A 25,606-nucleotide genomic window follows, 5' to 3' on the forward strand; every position below is an offset into this window, starting at 1 on the left:
ACCGTGTCTCACAGCCAAGGGGATAACTGGAACCTGGCCAAGGTGATAGAGGCACCAGAGATGAATACGAGGCAGAGCATCATCTCCAGATTCAGTAACAAGTAAGATCACACAAGTTCTTGAAATAGCCCTCCTTGGTTTTGTGTTAGGGCATTCAGGAGAGTCTCAGCCAAGGGTGGATTATGGAAACCTAGAAACTTCCTCGCTTGACTGACCAACCCCCTGCCTATGGGATGTGAAGAGCTCTCTATGGGACACAAGATGCTAATAAAGAATGAACAAGAAATTAATGGGAGTACAATTATGAGAATAGTATTTGTGTGGCATGGGAAAGGTATCAGAAAGGTTTTAGACGTATATCTCTGCACTGGTTCTTTAGGCCTTCCCCCTTGAAGCAAGGCTGAAGGATTTGGAAGGGGCAGTGACATCTGAAAAGCAAGCCCTTGGACAGGGAGTAACTGGTAATCCATCTTTTGCTTTGAGCTGTGCTTTCCAGCAAAGTCAGCACCTCAGCTGTACTGTTTCCCTTTGCCTTTCCGAGCACTGAACTCGTGGACAGGCTGCAGCGATGCCATCCCAATGGCTGTGTCCCTTTCTTGGTGGTATTTGAAGTGCCATGATTGTTAGGGTGTCCTGGACGAGGTGGGTTATGAGAATGCTTGGAAATACCCAATACATGTGCTTTTGATTCTGTAGAGAGACACATCTTGAAGTACTATAAATCTCACTTTCTGAGACAGCTATTTCTTGGCTGCACAATGCTGCACTTCTCTCTTTGATTTATGGCAACAATAGAGAATGATTCTTAATTTAAACATCTGGCTTCAGAAAGCCTAAAAAATTTGTGTGATTAACAGAAAGGTTTTTCTTGATCAATGTCCACTACCCCCTGAGCAGTGTTCGGGTGGCCAGCTCTGCCATTTGAAGCTTGCTCTTTCTACATAGTGGCTTTTGCTCTGCAGCAGGCATGTCTCGTGTCACTGCTCAGGGTGTCGTGAGAAGCTGGGGTCCCTCCGGCTCTATGGGGAATGTCCTACACTGTCCTGTGATACAGAAATGAGAGAACCAGAATTCAAAAAGCATAATCTGGTAAATCAAGTTGCTTGACTATGTGACTTTTTAAATTTCCAAGGAACTCATATGACACCATATCCCTCTAACTATCATGGTCTACATCTGTCATGTTTGTGGCAATGCTGACAAATGGGATCTCACCTACAGCTGAGTTTTTTCTTAAAGAAGAAGGAGAATGTGCAGAAGGGTACAAAGAGGATTCAAAGCTTCCCCTCCCTGGATCTGCTTAGTGTAGGGCCAACCCTATGGAAGAAAGACACAGGCTTCTCTACTAAGGCATGCTGGAGCAGCTGAGGTGCAAGGCCAGCGAGTGGTAAGGAGATGACGATGTGCTGCTGTGAAGGCTCTGTGCCCTCCTAAGCTGGCCATATGAGAGCTAGATTTTTCCACTATGAGGCAAGCCAGCGTTTGGGCAGCCCTGTTCCGGTGCAGCGGTACACAGGCTGCCCTGCTTGAGGGGATGGTCTGGCCCTGAGTTTTGAAATGTTAAAAACATTCCTCTTTTATTTCTGTCACTGTTCAATATTATGGGGAAAGATGTTATCACAGCTAATCCGTGTGGTGTCTGTGGAATGTCTTGGCCTGTGAGGATTTATATTGCATTCATGTATTCCATGAATTGGGCACAGGTTTTGCTTCCGACAGCATCGGTTTTTTCAAGGGCATCCCAATAAGATGAAAGTGTGGTCACTGACAGAAACCACAGTGTCAGACTACGGTCTTCAGGATGTTTTGGATGGCTCTGTATTTTAATCCTTGATTTCCCCTGGCACCTAGACAACCAGCAATTTATGTGAAATCATAAGGGGAGGGAAAAAAAAAAAAAAAAAAGAGAACTGAAGGAAATGCCTTAATTTAATTGATAGGAATATTTTCAAAATTCATATGTGCCTTTTGAAAAAGGTAACTAGAGAATAGAAAAAAATACTGCATAAAATCATACTGAAGCTTTAGTATCATATTTTTCTTCATTTTTCAGCCTTCCAAACATATTTCAATATGCTGAGAAGAATAAATCAATACTTACATTTGGAAAAAAATGATACTTAAGAATACTAAACTTGTGGAACTCTCTGCTGCAGCTTTTTGGCCAGGAAGTCATATATATTTTTTTTCCCAGGGAGATTGTGAAAAACCTTGGTAATATTGTAGTGTACAAAGTTTGTATTTTTTGCATAGGAAGAGCAAGAAAATACAGTCCTGTGCTTCAGGATATGATCGGTCATTTGTCTCTTCTCCAGCTTCATATTAAACACTTCAGTAGGCTTCTTCAAATGCTGTTTTCTAAAGTGTTGAGGAGAAGCAACAAATTAATGCAACCAAGGCTGAGAAATCTTATGTGAGTTGTCCAAAAACCACATCAGCATTGTTTTATGTATATCATAGCTGATCATTGTTGGAACATACCTGCTGTATCTTGTCTAGGCTGGAAGAAAATGGGAAACATGGAGGCTCTGGGCTGTAGATTAGTATCTTCTTTCTTTGCAATGGCAAAGCATTTTTGAATGAGCTTTGACCCTGAAGCAGGCTGAGCTTGTAAGGGCCTTTCTGTCCATTTATACTTCATTCACAATGTTTACTTTCTGCCTAAACATTTTTTTTTTTTTTGTGCTTTGTTGAATCTGGTTTGTCCGTGAGCCCATACCCCAGCTCTCCTTCTCAGTCCTCCCAGCCCTTGTCAGCAGTGCGACTGGCGGTACTGGTGTGTCACCTCAGAAAGGGTGGGAGGTCAGGCTGAGGACTCACCTCTCATCTGCATGTCCTTGCTCAGGGTTTAAATCACTAATATTTCTTAAATTCTGTAATGTGGTAAGCTGTGTACACAAACAGGCACCACTCGCTTCAGCAGTCCTACCCAGGCCTTGTGTACTGAAGTTTCCAGCATGATGCTGCACCACGTACAGCAGTCAGGCCAGGAACATCGCTACCTGTGTTTGCTTGCCTAGTGACAGCATTCCCTTCCCTCCAGATTTTGCTACAGAAAACTGGGATTTAGCTATTACACTTGCATCTCTTCAAATGCATGTTGTCTCTTGCTTGCCACCAAAACTTGCTAAAAATGTGCAGTCATTATTTCCTTACAGATGTAATGCCTGTAAAGGTGGCACATGGTAGAGAGAAGGTGAGACAAACCCAACCAATATGTTGCAGAGCAGCACAAAAATGTAAAATGGCTTTGTGTGTGAGAGCACAGAAAGCTTACACACAAACTTACCTTTTGATAATCCTATTTAAACTATCCTAGTATATATTCTGGTGCTAGTGGAGGCAGGCACTCAGGCAGGGGGCTGTGGTGTGCCCTGGCCACCAGCACCTCAGGGCTGCTCGCTTGCTGTGGAGACATGGTGCCACACTGTGCTCTTCTGCCACTGCAAAGATCAGATGTTGCCAGCACCCGAGTGGAAGTTTGGGGGTAAAATTTAATGGTGTCAGCTCGAGTTGCACTCGGGTTACCTTGAGCCTTCAGCCCACAATTTCCCATCCTTGACAGACAAAGGAAGGACTGAGAAACCCCCCTGCAGAGGCAGGCGCACTGGCAGGCGAGACTGCTTTTCCTTTGTGCGATGCAGCGGTCCCTGACCCAGCGCTGACCAGGTTTGCTGCAGCAGTGCCACGTCAGGGTGGCATTGTGCCTGGGCTAGTCCATGGGGGCTCTGAGCTGGCCACGAGCTGGCCAGCTTGTAGTGGTTGCCCACCTGGGGAGCTGCAGCAGCTCACCCGTGCTGCACTATGTGCTTAGGTGTACCAGCTCACACAGGGCTAATCTGAAGCACCACACGGAGCCACATAGACGTGCCTATTTTTTCTCTCACTAAAGCAGTGATTAAGACTGGCACAGTCTTAACCAGGGGTCCGTATTGCTTAAAATCTGCACCACAAGTAGGTTTTTTATGAGCTCCTCTGAGCCCCCAGGTCTGACATATCAGGCAGGGCTGCTGTGAGCAACTCCCCTCCGACACAAGCCTTTTACATCTGGCCTGGTTTTTCAGATAATGGTGGTTTTTGTCTTGCCCTTACAATCGGGATGGGTTAACAGCGGAGAGCCCTGTGTGAGGCGGATTTCAGATAGCCAGGACTCAGCAGCTGAATTTGTGTAATAATCCCACCGGCTTTAATCAGGAGAGGAGGCTGTGAGAGGCTTGTGAATTCCTACAGCAAAATTCCCCATTCTCATTCACGTAGCGGCTCTTGCTTCCAATGTGCTTATCTCCCTACGTGTGCAGAGCCCTTGACGTCAATGGAAGATGCGCTCTTTCAGGGAGAGAAGACTGAGGTCACAAACCGCCCTGAGAAACAGAGAATTATATCCCTCGCGGTGAGGCGAGAAAGCTCTACTCTTTAGCGCAAAAGGAAAAAAAAAAAAGACTTGAAACAACGACGCATAAAAAACCAAGGAGGTAGACTGCTTGCAGGAGATATATTTGGAGCTGCATCAGCAGGCTTTACAAGGATGCGACTCTGAGTTGCATTTCAAAATGTGCTTTTTGGCAGCCTCGAGCAGTGGGGAGGCTTTTCATTCATCCCACCTTGCAGCTCTTTAAAGGGACATCCATCAGCGCTGAACACGAGCAGCAGTCAGTGCCTGGGCTCATAACCCCGGCCATTTAAACCAGAAACCCAGAGGTCAGGCTCCGCAGCTCAGCCATCAGTGGCCTCAGAGATATTTATAGATTGCATTACATTTACTGCAGCTTTTCGGAGTGAAAGGTACTCTACATGGTTAAATTATCAGAGGTTAAGTGTAACTTAATGATGGATGTAGCTATCTTGATTTTTTTCCTTATGTTTGAGATGACTGAGTATATAGGTTTAAGTATATCTGAAGAAAATATTTGGTTTGTTGTTACTACCACATTCCATTTATAAAGCCAGGTTTTGTTGAGGAAGTGCTTTGCAGAAATTAACATTTTCCCTAGTACAAACTTTGGAACAGCATCCTGCTCTTGCAACATGAAATACTGCTGTCTGCCTCAAAGAACTGTTTATTTCTTCTTGCTATAAAGAAAGCGAGTTCCTATTTCTGTGGGAAACTATCCTGCCGTCACTCTCCTCTTATCGCTCTGCACATGAGGTTTGTAATTGCACAGAAATACACCATAGCTCACTGAGGCCAGAACCAAAAGAAGTGACCAAAGCCAAAAGCGGTGCTCCTCAGGACTCCCTGCGGTGCTGCAAGGTGGATGTCTCCTGCAGGATGGCTTCTCTGGGGCTGGGAGATGATCAGCACCTGGCTAATGTGAAGCCTACTGCATAAACCTTGCTTGTATGCTTTTATCCTGTGTCACGATGCTGCAGGGGCTGTTACTATTCACCATGTACCTTCTCAAAATACAATTAGAGAAACAAATCCCTCTTTTGCGGAGCACCCAAGGGTGAAGCCATAACGATGTGTGCTCTCCACAAGCCCTGATGGCTGGTGCTGCCGTTCCACTTGGGACTGCTGGGCTAAAAACCGAATCCCGTTCCGATTTATTTTACAGGTTGGCCAAGGCACACTGAGTGGCTGCTTACATTCAGCTTTACAAAAGGATGGACAGGGCTGGGATGGGATGGGAGACACAGGAAAAGCAGCAAGGAAGGAAGGGACCTGCTGGCAGAACACCCCCAGGCAGATAGCAAGTCCCAGCTACTGGCATGGTCCCTGCTGCTTACGAACTGCAAGCAGCCTGAGCATTTAGTGAATTGGTGGCTGTGATGCGGAGTGTGAGATGCAGACGGGTATTTCTCCCCCCTCACCCCCAGTGAATTATCAGACAGGTAACTCATGACAATTATTAAGAACAACTGAGACAATACTGCTTATAAATGCAGCTAAGGTAATATTAATCTAAGGCCCTTGGATTGAAATCTCCCCCCCCCCCTTTTTTTTTTTTGTTTTGTTTATTTTTTCTTTTCATTGGTGAATTAAGTGACATACACCAAAGGTCTGTATGCATGACAGTGTAGATGTTGGGTAAGAGATCTGAAACATATACATGTTATATTATCAAAACTCCAAGAATTTGCTGTACTTTCATTTGCATGCAAGCATTTTAGACCCCACACAGAATGAGAGCACACTGCTAACTTTAGTGAAGCCCTTTATTAAGCTCATCTGATGGCTCATGCTGCCTGCTATTAGTACTGTTTCATACATAATAAGCGGTCTTCCTAAGCAAAAAAAAAGAATATAACAATCTAACTTGTGCCCAATGGGATATCCATCTTATGTCTGACTCCAAGGAATAAATTATGCTCTTATAGTGATAATTGCTCATGTCTGGATTTGAGGATTATGGTCCTGTGATGCTGATGATTAGAACTGGTCTCCGCCTTTGTGCACAGACGCACCCTGTGATCCACTTCAGTGCCTGCCTGGGATTTTCCAGATTGATTGCTCTTTGCCAATAGAAGAAGGCACAGTATCCAATTCTGCAAGAGCATTGCAGGCAGCTAGGACCTGATTTAAATTCCGTAGAAGACAGGGGTTTGGGGAACACATCTGCTGATATCTTCTGGGTAGCTTAAAGAAATATTCTTGGGTGTTTTGGAGGTTTTGATATTGTGTGGGTATTCAAAAACAGTATTCAGAAATAGTTTCAGAGAATTCAGAAGTATATAAACATAAAAATTCACATAAAAATTGTAAATGTTTACTTTGAACTGAAGAAACAAAGACAATTACTCTTTTTTCTCTTTAAAATGTTTTGCCTGTGTTTCTTAACAAGAATGGTGACAAAGTAACATAATAAGTTATGCTCTATGCTTCGTTGCGTATTTTCTCACCCTCAGCTTAAAAATAACAGCTCTGTAGCACCTTCTGTTTTCTTGTGACGTCTACCCACTTTATGAATAATCTTCATGGGGAATGCTGTACTTGATACCCGATTGGGATTTTCCCGTCTTATACACTGTTGACTTAACCCTGCTTCCACAGAAGTCAAAAGCAAAACGCCCATTGATTTCACTGCGAGCAGATTTTGACTTTTCAGAAATGCTCAGCCATATGTGTTCTCATTTTGGAAGTATCATGTGGTTGCATTTGGCCCATGTCGTGTTTTAGTCACTCCAAAAGAACACTCAGAGCTCCAGCCTGTCCTCACCTGCCCTTGTGATTGCGAGATCTGAGGGCCTTGGGGAGGTTTTGAGGGCCAAAACTTTTGCTGTTGTCCTGTTTTCTTGTGGGTTTTGTTTTGCTTTGTTTTGTTTTCTTCCCAAATTTCCCTAAAAGGCACAAGGAAAGTAAACATTTCAAATTTGCTGTGAAAAATTAACTGGAGAAAAAAGGATTGAACTCAGCCTATAAATTTCATTTGGTTAGAAATGACAGCAAAATTTGTATTTTATTCAGCATGATGTAATGCATGTAATGCAATATTTTAAAAGGGGTGAAAATAGTTTGGAATCAAAAAGTAAAGAGCACTCTATTTTAACCTTATTTAAAAGCCTTTTTTTTTTTTTAATAACATGTTATCACAATTGACATGTCTGTGAAAAAAATATTTATGTGCGATCTGTATTTTCTAAGGGAAAAATGTCCCACAGAAAATTTCCATCTGGTTTTAATGCTTCCAGTCTTTAGTGTATTTACACCCATCCATATCAAAGGGAGGCTTAGGAAATACTCTGGGCTCATGTTGTGTGCTAGGAATTGATTCAGGACAAGAGGAAGGGTTCTGACTTCGGATCTTCAGTAGGTTTAGCCAGAATGTATACCTGCAGTCACAGTTCTTGGCCTGGTGTGATAATGTGAGGTTCAGCAGCTGTGAATGAGGATCATAGCCCACTAAATCTGACATTCCCCAAGGGTAGTAGCTGCTGGCAGAGAGCTGGGAGAACAGACCAGTACCTGCTTCAGTCAGCTCACCTAAGCCCACCTGCGGCCACGAGCTGGAGCCTGTGGTTTCACATGGTATTTATATAGCCTAATTCTGCCTAAAACCACGCACGAAATCTGTGCTTGAAGAAGGACTTAAAACTAATCCTCCCTGGGTCCAAGGTTAATGTCCTTTCCTCTGGATTATCTTTCCTAGTAGCATCCCTATCTTCCCATCTGCTTAGTCATCTGTAAGGTAAACTGAGCGTGCTAGGGAGAGCTTCTCTCTAGCAAAGGGTATAAGCAAACTAAGGAGACACATGCAATTAATCTGTGCTTTCTCCCACATTCCTTGTGCTGTGTCCTGCTGTCACTGTGCGCACGTGTGTTTTCCACTGTAGTCGGTGGGGGATTTGCATGGGACATGCTATGGCCTTTCAGCATGTTTCCTGATATAAACCTGCTTGTTACAGGACTTGCTGTCACCTATAAATGCTTTCAAGATTTTCCACGGCTTTGTGAAAAGCGAACTGCTGTTTTCATGTCACATGGTCGTCCTCGTTTAAACACACTGGTCTGAGCAATGTGAGTTGGAAAGGGAGTCAGCTTGTGACTTTGAGAATGTGCGAATCACCCAAAAGAAATTTGTCTCAGACATTTTTATGGTATTCCAGCTGGAGTTCCATGAAAAGTGCAAAAAATAACACTCCTTCACCTAAAAACAAAGTCCCAAAACAAACAAACCCATAATAAATAAATGCTTGCCAACAGTCATAAACATCTTAAACTGTGGTTTAATATCCTGTCTCTCTTTTGTCTTTGTGGAAAAGGTCATATAGATGAAAGACATCTGCTGTAGAATTTTCCTTGGATTTCAGGGCAAGACTAAGTCCTATTTGGGGCTTTTTTTTAAAAAAAAAAATATTATTATTATTATTGTATAAGCCGATTGTCACAAATTCCTGCTACTCTGTTGTTTTAATGTGACAGCTCTTAAAGAGGTTGAGCAGTCCTGTGACCAGTGATTTCAAACGCCAGGCTCCATTCCTTGTATTCTGTTCTCCAGAAACTGCTGCATACCTATGTCAGCAATGGGTGGAGGAGGTCCAGACATGACAGTTCACTGGAGTGAGCTGGAGGTTCTGGCCAAAGCCAAGTCCTGGTGGTATCTTACGGTGAAACTTTGGCCACGTTGAAGTCAACCGGCTCAGGATTTCTTATCTGAGGATGTGCCTCTCCTAGTGAATTTATGTATAGCTGTGGCAGGAGGGTTGAGCACACAGCTGTTCATCCCATTAGATGTTAAGATATTTTTTGGCATACTTTTGGCCTACACTGGGTCAATGTAGGGCTTAGGCACTACCTGGAGCAGGGACAGTTCAATACAGACCAGGGGCTGTTACCAAAAACCCCATGGTTATGTTTCCTGGTTGTTGGGACCTGCATGCAGGAAATGAGACATCGCCTCATCCTGACCAGAGGCCTACATGGCCTAGGCACCACACTGCTGGTGCTGGTTGTGAGGGATCGTACTCTCTCCTGCTTGTTGAAGGTGTACGAGCATGCAGAAGGGAATTTAGGATTCATGGACCAAAGGAAGAGAGAGCAAGTGAGAGGGAGCAGGAGTCTGCAGCCCAAAGCTGGAGACATTCCCCTCAAACAAGGCGGAGGAACAGGCTCCAGGCGCTTGTCGCAAGTTGCTTCAAGGAGCCAGAAGGGTGCAGGAGGTAGCCGCTCCGCTTGTGGGAGACAAAAAGTGGCATCAAAGGCTGGTGGGTTTTCATAATAAAGAGTTTAGAGGTGAAAAGAGGATGAACGTGGAAAACAGGAACATGGAGCTAATGCTGGGTATGGTAGACGTACAGAGCAGGGGAAGGCAGAAAGAAGAGACAGCAGGGTGAAAGTGAAGAACAACCGGTCTGACTTGCCTTTATTCTTCAATTGTCTTTCGGTCATCATGTTTTTATTAAATCTATTTGAAATCTAGTCAGCTCTGGACAATAGTGCATTTATAGTCCTTTATTTTTCCTGGCAACTTTTCATAGTTTTGCAGTAATACCACCCCATTTTGAAAAACGAGTCTTTCTTCCCCAGAAAGCAGTTGTGCAGCTGAGTGGGGAGATTGTGGCACCCCAGAGGCCCTGGATGAACACCTGGCCCTTGCTGGAAGCCAAGGCAGCATCCCCAGTGACAAAAGGGGACCCAGGATGTCATGGGGCACACTTGTGGCTGCAGTGTAAGGGGCTCTTTGGGGTCAGGCCCCATGTTTATGCACTGTCTGAACAAAAAAAATACAAAGGAAAAGAAAAAAGTCCTGAACCTGTTGGCTTGCAGGTGCTGCAGAGAAGCAGATGTCTACACTCGTCTGTCTTGTGACCAGCAGTAGAGATGTCAGTGCCACTGGATTTTCCAGTGCCTGATGAAGCGGGAGGGTTTTCTGGAGCCCCCACTCTGAACACACCTACGTGTGCACAGCGTGCATGGCACACTCTGCTTTTTCTCTGCAAAGCTTTGCTGCTCAAAACAGGGTAAACGTAAAGGAAAGAATGCTTTTCCCTCTGACATCTAGCAGTGCTCTTTATCTTAGCATCTCTGACAATATCAGCTGGGAAACTTTTCAAGAAGAATGGGTCTGTTTTTATTTTGTTTTTCTAATTAACGTCGTGCATTTAAACTGTCTGTGATAATTTCCTTTCCCAGTTGTACATGTGGAGTGTCTCAACAGAACTGTAAAAGTCACAGTAATTTATCTGAGGACAAAATTCATCTTTAAGCTGGAAAAGATTTTGCTATTTTTTGTTTGCAAAATGCTTCTGGGTCCCAAAGTAGAGGGCACTGCTGAAGAGCCAAGAGATGTGCTGATTTTATTATTTTTACTAATATACTTTCAAAGCAATTCAGAAATACTTCATTTGGTACCTGAAGCCAAGACAGCAAAGTGCAAACTGCTTTGTCATTTAATAACACGGAATATGTGAAACAAAGTAGATGCACCTTCTACTTTTTTTGTTTGTTTTGTTTTTCCCCATCTTTGCTTCTCTACTTCTGGAAGATAAACATTTTTTATTTTTATTTTTATAATTGAGAACATTTCCTTTTTAGGCATAAATACAAATAGTTTATTTTTATTTTTGCTATAGCTCTAAGCACTCTTCCACATCTCCCATGTTATTCTCCCATGAAAAGCTTCCATACCAGGAAGCCTTAGGAATCAGCACTTACTGCAGAAACAATCTGCACTTATAATTTTGTGCGGAGGGGACGCCCATGTTAGGATTTTTCTCTCGCCCTCTCTCAAGAGGCTTGTTTAAGGGATTGCTGGCAAGCATGGCTCCCTCTGACATCAGCTGGAGCTGTAGGTACTTGACATAGCTGGACTTGAGGCTATTATGGCTGAGAACTAGTCCTGCTCTTCAGATACCAGTCAACCTGTAGGGCAATCATTGCCTGCATTTCAGGAGGATTAAATATACAAAAGCATGGAAAATATCTGAAATTCCAGGTATGGTAAGGCTGAAAGTCTAGTGTTTAGCTTGAAAGAAATGCCATGTCTTCTTGCCTATGAGCCACTTGTGTGTGAACTAGGGGTGGAGGGGGAGGATGGAATCCAGCTGTACCATCCAGTACAGAAGACACAATGGGGACAATCCCGCTTTCACCTTCCACAACTGACACCTCATGTGCACTCTTGCTGTGTGCTTCTAGGAGCTCACAGAGGTCAAGCTCAGCCTAGCCGTGCAAGCTCTGTGCATGCCCGCAGGCAGCAGGAGAGCCTGAGCCTCAGGAGCAAGGGCAGCCTGAACTCCAGGCTCTCTACGTTGGGTCGTTTCAGAGTATCTTTCCTATAAGCACTATTTTTAGTTGTGGTCCTGGATTTGGTGTCATTTAAAAATGTAAATTAGCATGTTAAGCTGGATAAAATTATTACTTTCTTCCACCTTACAGGGATACTTTATAAATATTGAATTATACGGGAAGCAAATCCTCTAGTTATCACATTGTTCTGTAGTCACTTCTCTTTTCCTGAAAAGCATAATGGTGAACTTTATCAGTGCTCAGTCATTCGTTTCCTATTAAACACCAGTGATTAAGATGCTCTTTGGCTCACTGGGAAGAGTTACTGACCTGTTTTGTCTGTAAACACAGCTTTAAATTAGGAGACACCTGAAACTGGTAGGAAGTGAGCTTTAATTTCTTTCGAGTTCTGTAAGCACAGGTTATAGATTCCCTGTGGGATGTGGTAAATAGCCATCACTGAAATAATATTAATTACATTGTCTCCCAGAGCGGTCCCAAGACGTGCTAAAATAGCACATGTGCCACTTGGACTTAGATGCCTCCCCACGAAGATCAGTGTTTGCTGCTGCGTTGCTTTGCCCAGTACAGAGCATGCTACGTCTCTGGGGGAGCTGAATGAGATAAGGAGCCTTGGATTTTCTGTGTAATTGTTGGGGTTTCACTGTTGTGAGTTTAAAAATGGAATAACCATCTAAATCAATAGCTGAAATTCTCTTTCTGCCCTGACACCCTGAAAGGAATAAAAATAACAAGTTGAAACATGGATCTTATAAAACACCTGAAAAGAAAATGTCTCCTGCAGCAGAGGTCGTGCCTTCCTGTAGAGCTAACATACTGAGGCTGTCTGTGCTGCACAAGCAGCCCTCACCCTGTTTATCAGAAGCGTGCTCTGTCCATCCATCTCTATGCCTGCTCACATGCCAGCATTGCAGTGTTTCACTGCTCGGTGTTATAACAGCACCTGGCAGTATAATTTGTAGGACCAACAGCATCAGAGCTGGTGGGGTCTGCTCCCTGCCCACCTGCCCTTTCTGAAACAGCACAGGAACTGCACTTAGGCTTTAGTTGCAGAAGCTCTCTGTTAATTTTACTCAACATGTGGGCGCTGGGAACAGTGGGGCTGGTGGGGCTGTCCTGCTGCGGGCAGGTGGCACGTACCTACCTGCAAGTCCAACCAGGACTTCCTCTGCAGACGTCAGGCAGACTGTAACTACAGAGCCAGACACCTCCCTTAGCCCTTTAGGACCGTGTTAAGTCTTAGGGGAGACTGTTTAGCCCTGCAAACCCCACAGCCTTTCTCTCTTGGGTATTGACAAGCAGCAGAAGCGAGAAGCAAGCACATACGATGTTCAATGATGGCTTGCCACTAACTTGTCTGTCATTAATTGAAGCTCACCATGCTGGATTCACACAGGATGTAAGTACACCAGCTCTAGAGCTAGAATCGACTCTGACCTGATAATCAGACTTTTCCATCTGGCCTAGAAAAACATGAACCTAGTGGTTTGTTAGGGATGTGCTGGCAGACACTTAAAGGCAGCAACACTAAAGGCACCATTATAATTAGCTCAGTCAGAGGCCGAGCACACGGATTTACTTGAAAACCAGTGTGTCTGTTCACTGGTCGATGTGACCTCTGTGGAAATACACTGTAGAAAGAATATTTAGACTTTACTCCTTTAATTCAGTGTTATACATCCTTGTTGATCATGTTACATTTAACAGATATTAATTAAAGACATTGACATGTACTATAATGAGGGGAATGGCTTACGTTGTAAGGAGTTACTTTATGGATCTCAGAAACTGGCTGCTAGGTTGGTACTGTATTTTCAGCATGCAGAAAGCTCTTGTTCCTTGTTTATGTAGCTTAAATTAACACCAGAGGGGTTTGCATATATTCGGATGAATGGGAAAGATGTGCCCTTCGATCAATTTCACAACAGCTCAACACTAACATCAGCACCTGAAAACAAAGGGAAGCTTTCATGGTTATTTCTATAGCTCCACAGTAAGATCGAAATTGAAATGAGATTGAGCAACAAAAAGCAAGTCCTCATTCTTACTGTGGAAGAAGTTGTTTCAATAGAAAATTGTTAGCCAGCTTCACAACATGTCACTAGCTGGATAAAACTGCTCCCCTAGTATTTCCCATTTTTGTTTTTCCTTCCACGATGACACTTATTACGCAAAAATTTGTTGCTGAACAGGGGGTATACAGGACAATGAAAGAGGAACTTATTCTGCAGAGGGAAAATGCAAAGAAATATTTTGCTTTTTACAATACATTTTAGCATTTTATTGATTTTTTTTTCTAGCACTAGAATTGACTTCAAAGCAGGCAGAGACAAGCTCAGGCTGATTTTTATGGTACAACTCACACTCCTCCAATATATTTTTTTAATACTTGTTTATATATTAAGACCTGGATCTGATATTAAAATATATATATATAGAATCTTTCCAATGTGAGCAGGACAATCAGCAGCTACTGGGCTGGGCTCAGGAGGTTCAGTCTTGGGCTGGAGTCAGCAGCAGTTTTCTCCATTGCTTTGTGTGGGAAGGGGCTCTGACCCGCACCGGTCTGCTGGGCTGGCGCTGGCAGCAATCTCAGCTTCAGCCACCAAAACATTCCTTTGTGGCCAACTGCCCTTCTGCTTTCTCTGAAAAATCTGGTGTCAGTTTTAACAAGAGGGGAAAACAGACATTCGTCACCATTAATTCGACGGACAATTAAGCCCAGTGATCCCTGACCTGATGCCATTAGTGGCTTTCAGAGCCAGGGTAAGACCTGCAGATATCTGCTCTCTGTCATTCCCTGCGAGCTGCCCAGGTACTTTTTCTCCAAGGCTTATCTTCTGCCCACCACCTGCCAGATGTATATGCTTTGTAATAAAAATTGGTAATAATCTGTCCCAGGCAGTGACATTAATCTCCGAGGAAGGATAACAGCAAGCAAAGGCAACAGCTGGCTGTCAGGAAGGCATGTGAGCAGGAATTATGCATTTATTTAGATATTTGTACATATTAGCAGGGTCTGTCCTTGGCTGCAGCTGCGGGTGATGTGTTGCACTAGCTTGGGCATCAGGGCCTGCCCTCAGCCAGGGTCATGGTGTTGCCACCAGGAGGAGTGGGCACGGTGGGGTCACTGCGTGGTGGTTTTTGTCTCTTCTTCCACCTTCTCCTGGGCTATGACAGGATCGTGGCCTTGCTCTCTCCTGGATTCCCTGGTGGTTGGCCCACCCTGCTAGGTCAGCTACGACCATTGCAGGCTTCCAAATTGAGTTGGCAGCATGTGGTCACTATGGGAGCAGACAAGGCATATAAACAAGTCAAAACTAACACCCGAACTCATGGCCATGCTGGCTAGAGCGGGCTGCTTGACATAAGCCCAGTGCTGTGCCTCTCCGGTGCTGGGACCTGTTCCCTGCAGCTCCACCATGCAGGGGCCCTCAGGCAGGGCACATCCCAGCACAAAACACGAAGCCCATAATTAGCAGCTCCTCTTGTTCCTCATTACCTACTTCAACACAGCTCCTGGCGGCCCTTGGGCCCTTGGCCCCCTGGGCCAAATCAGTCCCTCGCTGTAATTCTGGCCCCAGGGCTGCAGGGAGTGCAAGCAGAAGGCAGGACTTTGCGGGCCACGAGGAAATAGTTAATCCATCCCTGGCACAAAGCTGCTGTTTTGTGTTTATTAAAGTGGGGCTTACCACTGCCAGCTCTTGGGGAGGGTGGTGGTGGCTGGGAGAGGAGAGACGAGAGCGGGCCAGCTGCTTGCATCATCTGACGCTTACGCCATGCAGCCTTCAAGCCTCATTTTTCAGCCGCCGCTTTTGAAGCACCTCATTAGCTAATCGGAGGAACCCTCTGCCTGTGCTTTACAACAAGTTTCCTCTTTTTTTCATCTCCTACCTCCCAGTTTTCCCTTTTTATTTCTGCTTTTCTCCTTGAGGCCGTCAGCCGGTAGCTATAGTAACCCCGTGCACGAGTGGCTGTGCCGCACTGCTCCCACGGACCCCCCTGCAGGGCCCTGCTGGGCTTTCACACCCCGCAGAGCCTTGGCACCCAGCTCGATGGGGCTTTCTCTGAACAACAGGGACACTTTTCCTAGCTTGGGAGCCGGCTCCATCCCACGAGCTATTTGCAGCTGCAGCCCGCGCGATATTGTGGCAGAACGCATGAGTCACTGGCAGAGCAATCTGTTACATCAGATAATCACAGATTACCTCCATTAACCTGAATCCCTTCTGTAACCTTTTCCAATAATGATCCTAAATGCTGACGCATGCAGTTGTGTTACCATGATGTCTTGGGCTGTCAGTGATTTTTGAGGACAAGGTTTTCTGTGATTTCAGGGGTGGTTTTGCAGGGTGTGTCGGACCTCCACAGAAAGAAGTTGTCAGCGCGTTGCTGCTGGATGGGATGGTGGGGCCAAAGCCAGGCATTGTAGCTATGGGGAAAAATACAGGAGAGATGCACAGCCAACCCTCTTTGCTTATATTTGCCCCCCACTCCCCTCTTCCTATGGACTTTCATCCTTCAGCCCTCTCATTCTCCTAATATCAGCCACGCCACAAACTCCTGCAGTGCTGCAACCTCAGCCTCCATCCATGCCAGCCCTGTGCGTGCCTGCCCACCATTGCCCTGCTGTCCACTTAGTGCCTTTTCCCTACAAAGCCAAAACATGTGCTAGTGCCTTTTCCCCTCTGCCAACCCATGGCTACCACTGGCAGATGCTCGCTCAAACCAGGCATTTTGGGTGGTTTCACCCTCCTCTCCAAATTTTTTCTGTGGATTGTGTGAAGGCTCATCATGTGTCTAGGTGAGAACCTGAGGTGGTATTCCACAGGAGAGGCAGGAACATGGCCAGGGCTGTTATCTGCTTTTGCGGTAAAGAAAAATGTGGCTGACCCTGGCCCCAGTAGAAAGTGACCCAATCTAAGGCACATTATGATTCTCTACTTTTCTTCCTGGCTGCGTCTGGAAGCAAAAGTGTTGAAGTGTCCTGATGAGATGTTCCTCCAAAACAATTCTGGTGGTATAGCTGTGCACATGTTCTCAGGAGGTTCCCAGCATAATTTTCACAGCTTCTAGCTTGTTTCTATCAAGTGCCTGGAAAATTTGTAGCGAAGGGTGGAGCCAGCCAGACGTCATTGGAAGGGCCAGGGAAGGACATTACTTATGCCTAATGGGCTCTTTCTGCACTGTCAGAATGATGTAAGGTCCTCTGGGCCACTGCAAAAATACCAAAATTCTACAAGACCAAAGGGTACTGGGCACCCGATAACACCTCCTTGTGCCTTCCCATTCGAGCATCTGTATCTGGACCTTGGCTGAAGCAGGGTCCCTGGTGGGATTTAATGTGGGAGGAGAGCTTGTGGGATTGCAATGATTTGGTGGAGTATTTGTATGCACAGGCAGCACAAAGGGGCTGCAGCGTCACTCAGATCAGGCTCTGTGTAGTTGTGACCTGTGTGTAGCATCTCTAAATGTTTGGGGTTCGCATGTCTGCCTGCCAGAGTGCAGGACTGCATGCCTCCAGGTGCAGCATCTGGATGGGTGAGGGACTTGTTCATCTGCCTCCTTCACAGAGCCTCCACACTGTTTCTTTCTCGCTGTTCTGGTGGTTGTTTTCCTGACTCAGAAATAAGCCATCTAAACTGAAAGAGCATGCTGTTATTTATGTGTGGAAAGCAAAACACATCTGGATTTCTGAGTTCTTATCAGAGCATCTCAAAGCTCTACCAATTCCACCAATTAGGTGGAACTAATAAATCAGTCAGGCCTAATAAAACAGCCCGTCTCAAATCATTAATTTTTCATGATGTTTACTAAAATTCTTTTCTTTAGCCCTGTTACTAAGCTTATTTAGGTGAGGACTGAAACCAGAAAAGAACATAATTCTGATCCTGGCTACAGCCTGATGATAGGAACACACTTGAATTCTCACCTCCCATCCAGCTGGATCTCCTCCCCACAGTTCAGAAATATTCCTTATGAAACTAAAATGTCAGGAACACAGAGGCTAAGTTCTTTTTTTAGAGACTGCAGAACTATTTGCAGGAGGAAAAAACCCACACAGCTCTTTGACAGGGACAGAGTGAACCCACATCATTCAATGCTCGGGGCTGGGTTTTCAAGTGTTTGTCCCCTAGAACCGGCACCAGAGTTTTCAGAAGATCCAAGCCCCAAATATTTGCCTATACCAGGTCCAGATTTCCCTGTGTGTTCCTTCTACCTGTCTTGTTGGGCTGCCCATGTTGTGATTGTGTCATTAAATATCTGAATTGCAAAACATGGAGCAGCAAGTCTGCAGAGCCTGCTCAAACTCCTGGTCAGCTCCATGTCTGCCTAAGATCTGATACTTGGCTTTAGAGGCCAGCCCTAAGAGTACTGAGGTTGTTTGAGGAGCAGCACTGAATCCAAGAGTACCATACGTGTTCCTGGGAAATCTACGTGGGCAGTGGGCTGTACGCGGACTATATGTTGGTCATGAGTTGCCTTTACCAGTCTGGGCTTTGAGGCTTTGGTTAACAGTTTCCATACATTATACTAAAACAGGATAATAAATATACAGAACGGGTCATAAGTTTAAAAAGCCATTGCTTAAGGAGCAGTTCCTTCCTGGAAAGATGTTATCAGGCCCTATTCAAGCAGGCTTTCTGGAGCTGGGATTTGCATTCTTTCTTTGGAAGAATGGGAAACAGGTCTCCTACAGTCAATGTCAATTACAGCTGTGCAAATTAACTTAAGAGAACCAGTAAGGAATGTAGAATTCAGATTCACTCAAGCATTCAGATATGGGAAGGCCATGTTCTTGTTTAATTCTCATGTGCTTCAAAACATGAGATGGGTGAGAACATTTTTGACAAAAGAATCTTCCTTTCTGAGAACTGCGTTTTGTCAAAAATGAAAGGGTTTGCAGGAAAGTGTCTACTTACAAGAAAAAAGGATTTGCTTTTTCTAGCTTCTTTTTGACAATATAGAAACATCACTTTAACAAAGTAAAGAATGTCAATTTACCTTACCCATTTTGTTCCAATGATATAATATATCTTAATACTCTATTTGATATGTTCTATGATAATGTTTTGATGTTAGAGAACTGAGATGACTCAATGTTATCAAAATGAAATGGTTTAATGTCTTTGAATCAGAATTTTCTAGAACTTTGAAATACTGACTCTCAGCTCCAGTTTGGAGAAAAATTCCACTAGGATACTAGCTTTCTTAGAGGGAGATAACCCTGGCTCCCAACAGCTGTTTGAAAGGATGGTCATGCATAGTAATCATAGATACTGAAACGTAACAGACAAGAATTGTTTGTTACCTACGTCATGGATGGACAAAATCTCTTAATACTCCCCAGGTTTAGATATCACAGCCCCTTCATGTTCCTCCAGGAGAAGTCCAGAAGCAGGCTCCAAAGGAGCACAGTGGCTCCAGATTAATTTGTTGCATCGTCTCTTCTGCTCCTGTTGCCAACTACAATGTCAAACACTATGCGGACAACTTTCAGTTTGCAGCCATCATCTCGGTTCACCCCAACAGCCTGTTGAACCAGCCAATACGTGGTAATGCATTCCAAACATAACTGAGCTGCCTGGATTTGTGCCAGTAGCCTCTTTCAGTTTGAGATCAAAAATAAGAAGTTAAAAATTTGGGCTGTGCTTAGTTTTACTGTTATAGATAAAAGCTGGTTTGTTTCTATGAGATTTACTGGTGCTTTTTGTTTAACAGATTGTAAGTATTCAGTATACTTGTATCTTCTGGATTCTTTTTGGTTGTGGCATAAAAGCCAATGATCTCTTTTGGGTCGCTCATCAGCTGCAGATAAGCACAATACAGCAAAAATGCAGGGCATAAAAGAGAGGGCAGCCATAACAGAGAAGCTAAAGGTGCTTACAGAGGGGAAAATTTAACTGCATCTGGGGAAATCACATCACCAAAAAAATCTCTGTCAACATGCTTAGCAGAGAAATGTACACCCAGCTTATGTGAACTGGCCCACAGAACCCAAAGACAACTTGTTGAAATAAACAATCTCAAATATGCATTAAAAATAACCAATGGAGGATGTAGACAGACTTCTGTGGAGAACTTGACAATTTTGGATGCCCACTTGAGACCAACACAAAAGAAGAAAAGATTAAAGGCATTTTTTTTCTTCAGCTTACCCCTGAAAGTGTTCTGACTATGCATAAAGGTAGGTTCTGTAAAGGACTCTTTATATTCCTAGAGCAGTACCAGTATGGCCTTGATGTATGGTAGTCAAGTCCTGAGGATCAATCTTCAAAGACTTCCTCCATCCCTTCAGGGCAGTTGACGTTACTAAAGGACACTATTAACATGCACATTATTAACATATAAAATGTGTTGTTAAAGCCAGGTTTCAGTCTCTCATTGGTATTTGCAGTACTACTGAAATTCTTTTTGAAATAATAGGTCGATATTCCTGCAATAAATATTTGCTTACGAACGATGACTTCTGCAAGCCAACATTATGAGGACTCTTGGTGCCAGTTGTAATCAAAGCATTTTGCCCTCTGGTGCACTGGTAACCAGTACAGCTTGCAACGCCAGCCTGACCGCTGGGGAGAAGTTTGTGTTTTCGCTTATGAAACTCCCATCTCTGCAGTTCTGAAGGCTTAAACATGAACTACATCTGCTGTTCATTTCCAAAAAGCAACGGGATGGTTTACACAGCAGTTGTCAGGCTTATGCATTTGTAGCAACATGCAGATGATTTATGTGCAAACATGCCATGACAGCAGGGAAGAGAGGAAAAAAAAAACACGTTATCACAGCCTGTGACTGTTCTGAGAGTCACGTTCATCAAAAAAAGGCTGCAGGAGATAAAGACAGATCAGCATCGATAAGAGGAGCTGTGTAATGTGATTCTCTTTTGAGGGCATGTTGTGGACTTTTTATTGTACCTTATAAACCAGAGCCTCTAGGGATGGGTCTGTAGAAGCATCGTCTCCCAGTGGATGGTGGAGGCTTACCAGCTTTCAAAAATCCAGCCCTCATGCTCTCCTCCTTTTCTTGGGGTGATGGAGAAGGGGATGCACAGGGCAGGTTCCTCATGCTCTTGTAACAGCTTGTTTTAAGCCCATGTTAGTCATCAAAGATCTTGTAAGGATAAAGAGCAGTGATCCTGGTTTTTTTTTTTTTTTTTTTTTTTTTTCTCTGCTTTCCCAGATGTGAAGGGCAGGGGAAAGGTCAGAGAGCAAGCAGTGTCCTTCATCCTTCATTCTTTGGAACCAAACCATTTTCATTTGCTAGTGTGGCAGAGCATAGCTGGGACTGGTATGAAACTAGAAGGGCAAACCTGGGTGAACTTCTATGCACGTAGGCAAAGGATGGAAGCATTTGTCTTAGAAACTAGATGAGCAACAGAGGTCGTGCAAAAGATATGGAAAATTCGCAGAGAAAAATGATGGGCTGATGAGTTTGATTCACTCCATCTCATTAGGAAGAGGCACTCCAGGAAAATAAGCAGTTCCATGTTTCAATTGGTATTCTTTGCCTTCACAAATACGCAGTTAATCTCTAAAAAAACTAAAAACAGCTTTCTAAGATCTTCCCCTGAAGCTGCCTGTGGTCTGTCCTGTACTAGACGATCATTTGTTTAGTCTGACATGGCAGGTCCTACGTGCCAAAAACAAAAGTGTTCGGAGGCAGGTGGATGTGTGCCATATAGCTGCATAAAGCTTGACAGTGAGTGAAAGAAGAGTGGCGAGAGGAAGGGAAGAACCTTGTTTGTAGCCTGTACATTTCTTTTGAGTGAAAGAAGGATTCTAACCATGACTTTTGGACTTTTAGTATTTTTTGGAGATTGTTTCACTGCTCTCATGTGCTGTGTGTTCTAGACCTTCCAGCCAGAGTGCAGAGATCTCTACACCCTTGGTGGGAAGGAGCTGGATGACAGCCTAACTACTGCTGCAAAATGGAAGATACAAACTGTAGTCCCCCCTCAGTGGCCTGTGAATAGTTTACTTAAATTTCAGATTAACCAGACTGCAGATAATGCAGTTGAAGGCGCAGAAATGTTGGCAAGCTTGTGTTAGCCATATCTGGCAGCACAGGGAGTGATGCAGGCTTGCTGACTTGGTCAAGAACAGAACAAAAGTATGAAGCCACCCAACCCGTGCTTAAAAGCCACATGGCATGATGCCATGAAGGAATTCACCCATCTTTGCATTTAACTCTGCGTTGTGAAATGTCCTTTATCAGCTGAGCAGGAACATGGCTTGATCCTACAGCTGGCAGGACTGACAAGTTCCAGGCTCCAGCTCCTCGCTCAGTCTGATTTCTCACAGCATTTTGGACAAAACACTTAATGTCTCACTGGCTTAACAGTATGAAAGTACTCTCCTACCTTCTCTGGGTGTTAGGAGAGTCAATACATCTTGCCCAATGGAGGCAAAAAAGGTAGGCGCCTTGGCTAAGGGTAGCTCCTGCTCCCAGATGTTCTACATGTGTGCTTTTGGTTATGTCTCTTTCTGTGCTCACAGAGATCTGAGCTAGATTTGCTATTGGACATCAGAAGATATGAAACATGCCATGTATTTTTCAGTAGGGAGGATGTAGAGCAAATGCTTTTGTTTCCTGTAGGACTGGTTGACAAGTTAGAGAATTAGCTTCAATCCCCAGTTTGCAAATGCGGAGCTGTTAAAAGAACACGAGGGAGCGGAGCTGAGATTTCCTGCTGTCCCTGGGAGCTCACCTTTTGTCATCAGCAGCAAACCAACATTTTAAAGCAGTCAGCCCCTCCAAGACCGCCTGATGAAACTCGCATATAAAACATGGCACATCTGTCAAGCTCTGCTCGGAGAAGCTGCCTCGGAGATTGCAAATCCTCCTGTCCAGAATAGACAGTGCAAAGGCAGCAATCAAGACAATGTGTGAAAAGCTTCCCTTTGCAACCTGCACAATTACTGACCTATTCAGAGAAACCTCCCCTTTTAGCTTTTAGCTCTGCTAGACAATTTCCCCTGTCTCAGCTGTCTCACTGCATTATGTCCTTCAAGCCCCCTGGAATTAACGTTTGGAGCCAGCAAACACTGCTGGCTCCACAAGAAAAGCTGAGAGCAGAAAGGTCAGGTCGATTAAAGCAGTTGATCAGAATCTTTAACATAAAGACGTCACAGGCAAAATAGTAATGCTACTTCATGCTCAGCTAAGAGCAAATGATTCATCAGGCAAGGCTGCTTATTTTTGGAGGACGGCCACAAAAGAGAAGAGAACGCGCTGGCTGTATTGATCACGGTTGTAACGAGGGACCGCAGAGCCCTTCTCCAGTTCTGATGGAAATTTAATGTCAGAAATACATCATCCGATGCAAATATATCAATATGTATTTTACATCGAATGGAATTTAAAAACATCCTGGCCCGGCTCAGTGCAGTCGTTTTGTCTCTGCACAGATCCGAGAGCTGTCACGTCGAGCAGAGGGCTGTTGTGCAGTGCTCTGAGCTGCTCCATGCTGCAACCATTTTGTGAGAGTTTCTGGACAGGTGGCTGGAGAAGGAGGTGAAATCTCCAGTGCTTCAGCCTCGAGGTTAAACCTTCAGCAGGTGAAGATTTACCTGTACTGAGGAGATGCAGCCTAAAGGATGTTTTTATCTGGCTTACTCCTGCCACCTCCTGTGTCCAGAGAGGCAGCTTAAGGAAGGGAGACAAATCCCAGATTGAATCCTGTGGCTGTCAAAGGAGGCTCATTCTGCTTTGACACCAACCCCACCGCCTCCCTCCTTGCCCTTCCCTTCCTTCCCATCCCTCCCTTGGTGCTGATAAATCCTTACTTCATTCTTTAATCCCCGTGGAGGTTGGGCAGCAAGGAACAGAACTCAAACTTTACAGGATAAATGAGCACAGGGAAGAAGCTTCAGCACGTGAGAGCAAGCGGCATGTGCTGCAGGAAGAGAGCAAGACAGCCTCTCCGAAGTTGTGGTTGGAGGGATGGGAAGGAAATGACTTTAGCAGTGGTGTTTTGGTTGCACTGAAGAGGGGAGGTTGAAGAAGAGTTCATGACAGACCCAAAGGGTATGTCTGTGTTGCCTAATTACTGCGTGGCGCGGAGGCAGTCACGGGCCTCTGGGCTTTACTGGAAACCAATTCCTGGAAAGGGGAGCAGAGCTGGGCTCACAATAGTTTAAACAAGCCAGTTCCTTTACAGCTAGTTCAGATAGCTCTGCACTACACTGGAAAATATGGACATACCGTAAATTCCTGTCAGAAAGAAGTTCAAAATAATCCAAGGCAAGCTCTGCAATGACAAAACCGTTGGTTACCAGAAGCAAAGGAATAGGAGGTGAGACGCAGAAGGAGCACTCCTGCTCCAAAGCTTCCACCGTGCGACCAGAAACGCCTCACAGAGAGCAGTTCTTTGCAGTTGCCCCCAAGGCTCGTGTTTTCTTTGTCACGACCTGCTACCTATTGTGTCCTGCACTCCTAATTTAGGCTGCAATGTCATGTAGTGCCCAACACACTCTTGGTCTGCAGCTGTGACTCTACCAGCCCCTCCATGGAATTAACGCAGTTCCGAATTAGTCATTTGATGTGCCAGCGCATGTAAAATGGGCTTGAGTGATTCAGATTTAGTGAGCAGGGGCTGAATTGCTGTATGTACGGAGAGGGGGGAGACGGGGGAACAAGGCGCGTGTGGGCAGCGTGAGAGACCAAGGCCGGGAGCAGGCCGCGTGGCTGGGCAAACTTGGACGTGGCACCCGGGTGCCAGTGTCACCTGCAGCGTGGTATTTGTGAAGGGACATTGATGGGGGAGATTCACCAGCGTGGAGGATGTTACATTAATTTTCTCCCACTGTTGTGCTCCCTCTGAGGAAAATACCGTAGCTCTGGCTGGTGTGCGTACCGCCAGCTGTAACGCCATGCTGGCAGAACATGCAACGTGAGGGATGGAAGGCCAGCATTGAATGTTGGACTTGGGCTTCCAGCCCTCCTTTTGGGATGAAGTCAGGGTTCATCCCAAAACCAGAAGGGGGAGATCCAGGTTGAAAAGAGGTGACATGTAATTTTACAAGGTTGTTTGACTCACACGAAATGGCTGTGAGTTAGGGCAGATTGCGTTGGAGATGCTCAGCTCAGGCACTGTCATCAGAACTGGGTCTGGTGGGCCACAAACCCCAATTACCAACCTTTACCAACCCAGTCTTCTGACAGATACTGCCTCCTTGGGCCATTTCAGCCCAGACAAGCTGACTCGATTTGCCCATCTTCAATTACTCAAGATATCCATAAGGGCTGTGGTTGGGCTGGTAAACTGTGGGTTGGGCATAGTGCCCAAAGCAATCTAATCCTGATCTTTCTTCCTCTGCAGGGGGTGGAGGGAAACGCAAAGGCAAAAGCAAAAAGTGGAAGGAAATCTTGAAATTCCCCCACATTAGCCAGTGTGAAGATCTCCGAAGAACAATAGGTAAGAGCTTATCCCTTTTTTTTGAATTATTGCCTAAATAAAATGTGCTGTCAATACTGGCTCAGCAGAACTGCATTAAAACTACTCATCATTAAATAGGATCACTTTAGAGATGGTCACACAATGCATATAGCTTTTGTGGTGCTGCCATGCAAGCTCAAAATTTTCTGGCATGTGGGACATGTACTTTTGTGTTGGTACCTCCCAGGGCCAGTGTGGCTGGAAAAGGACATTCAGAAATGAATCCCCTCATTGCACCCTGCATTACGATCTAATAAGTAGCTTTTTATCAGGGAGGAAGTGAGAATTGATGAAAGCTGTGAGATTGCTGATGTAGTCAAAGCTGAATATTAATTGTACTCTGGATATGGTAGTTGAAGAGGCAGCCACTGCCCTCTGCCAGGCAGGTTTGCTCAGCAGTACTGTCCTGCATTCACATCACAACACTGGCTTTAAGCAGTTAAAATTGCTTTGTCTTCTTGACGTGGACCAAACCCTGC

At 44.8% G+C, this 25,606-nt stretch overlaps 1 protein-coding gene across 2 annotated transcripts in view; it reads left to right on the plus strand.

Moving 5' to 3' along the window:
• The window catches only part of GRK5 (G protein-coupled receptor kinase 5), a 165,393-nt gene that overhangs the window by 43,134 nt on the left and 96,653 nt on the right, over window positions 1–25,606 (plus strand). For both annotated transcript variants that reach the window (XM_035329334.1, XM_035329335.1), the window contains exon 2: window positions 25,011–25,106. In XM_035329334.1, the coding sequence (XP_035185225.1) occupies window positions 25,011–25,106 (96 nt within the window). The remainder of the gene's footprint in view (window positions 1–25,010; window positions 25,107–25,606) is intronic.

The sequence above is a fragment of the Oxyura jamaicensis genome, chromosome 6, assembly GCF_011077185.1.
Source record: "Oxyura jamaicensis isolate SHBP4307 breed ruddy duck chromosome 6, BPBGC_Ojam_1.0, whole genome shotgun sequence".
In the NCBI taxonomy this organism is placed as follows: domain Eukaryota; kingdom Metazoa; phylum Chordata; class Aves; order Anseriformes; family Anatidae; genus Oxyura; species Oxyura jamaicensis.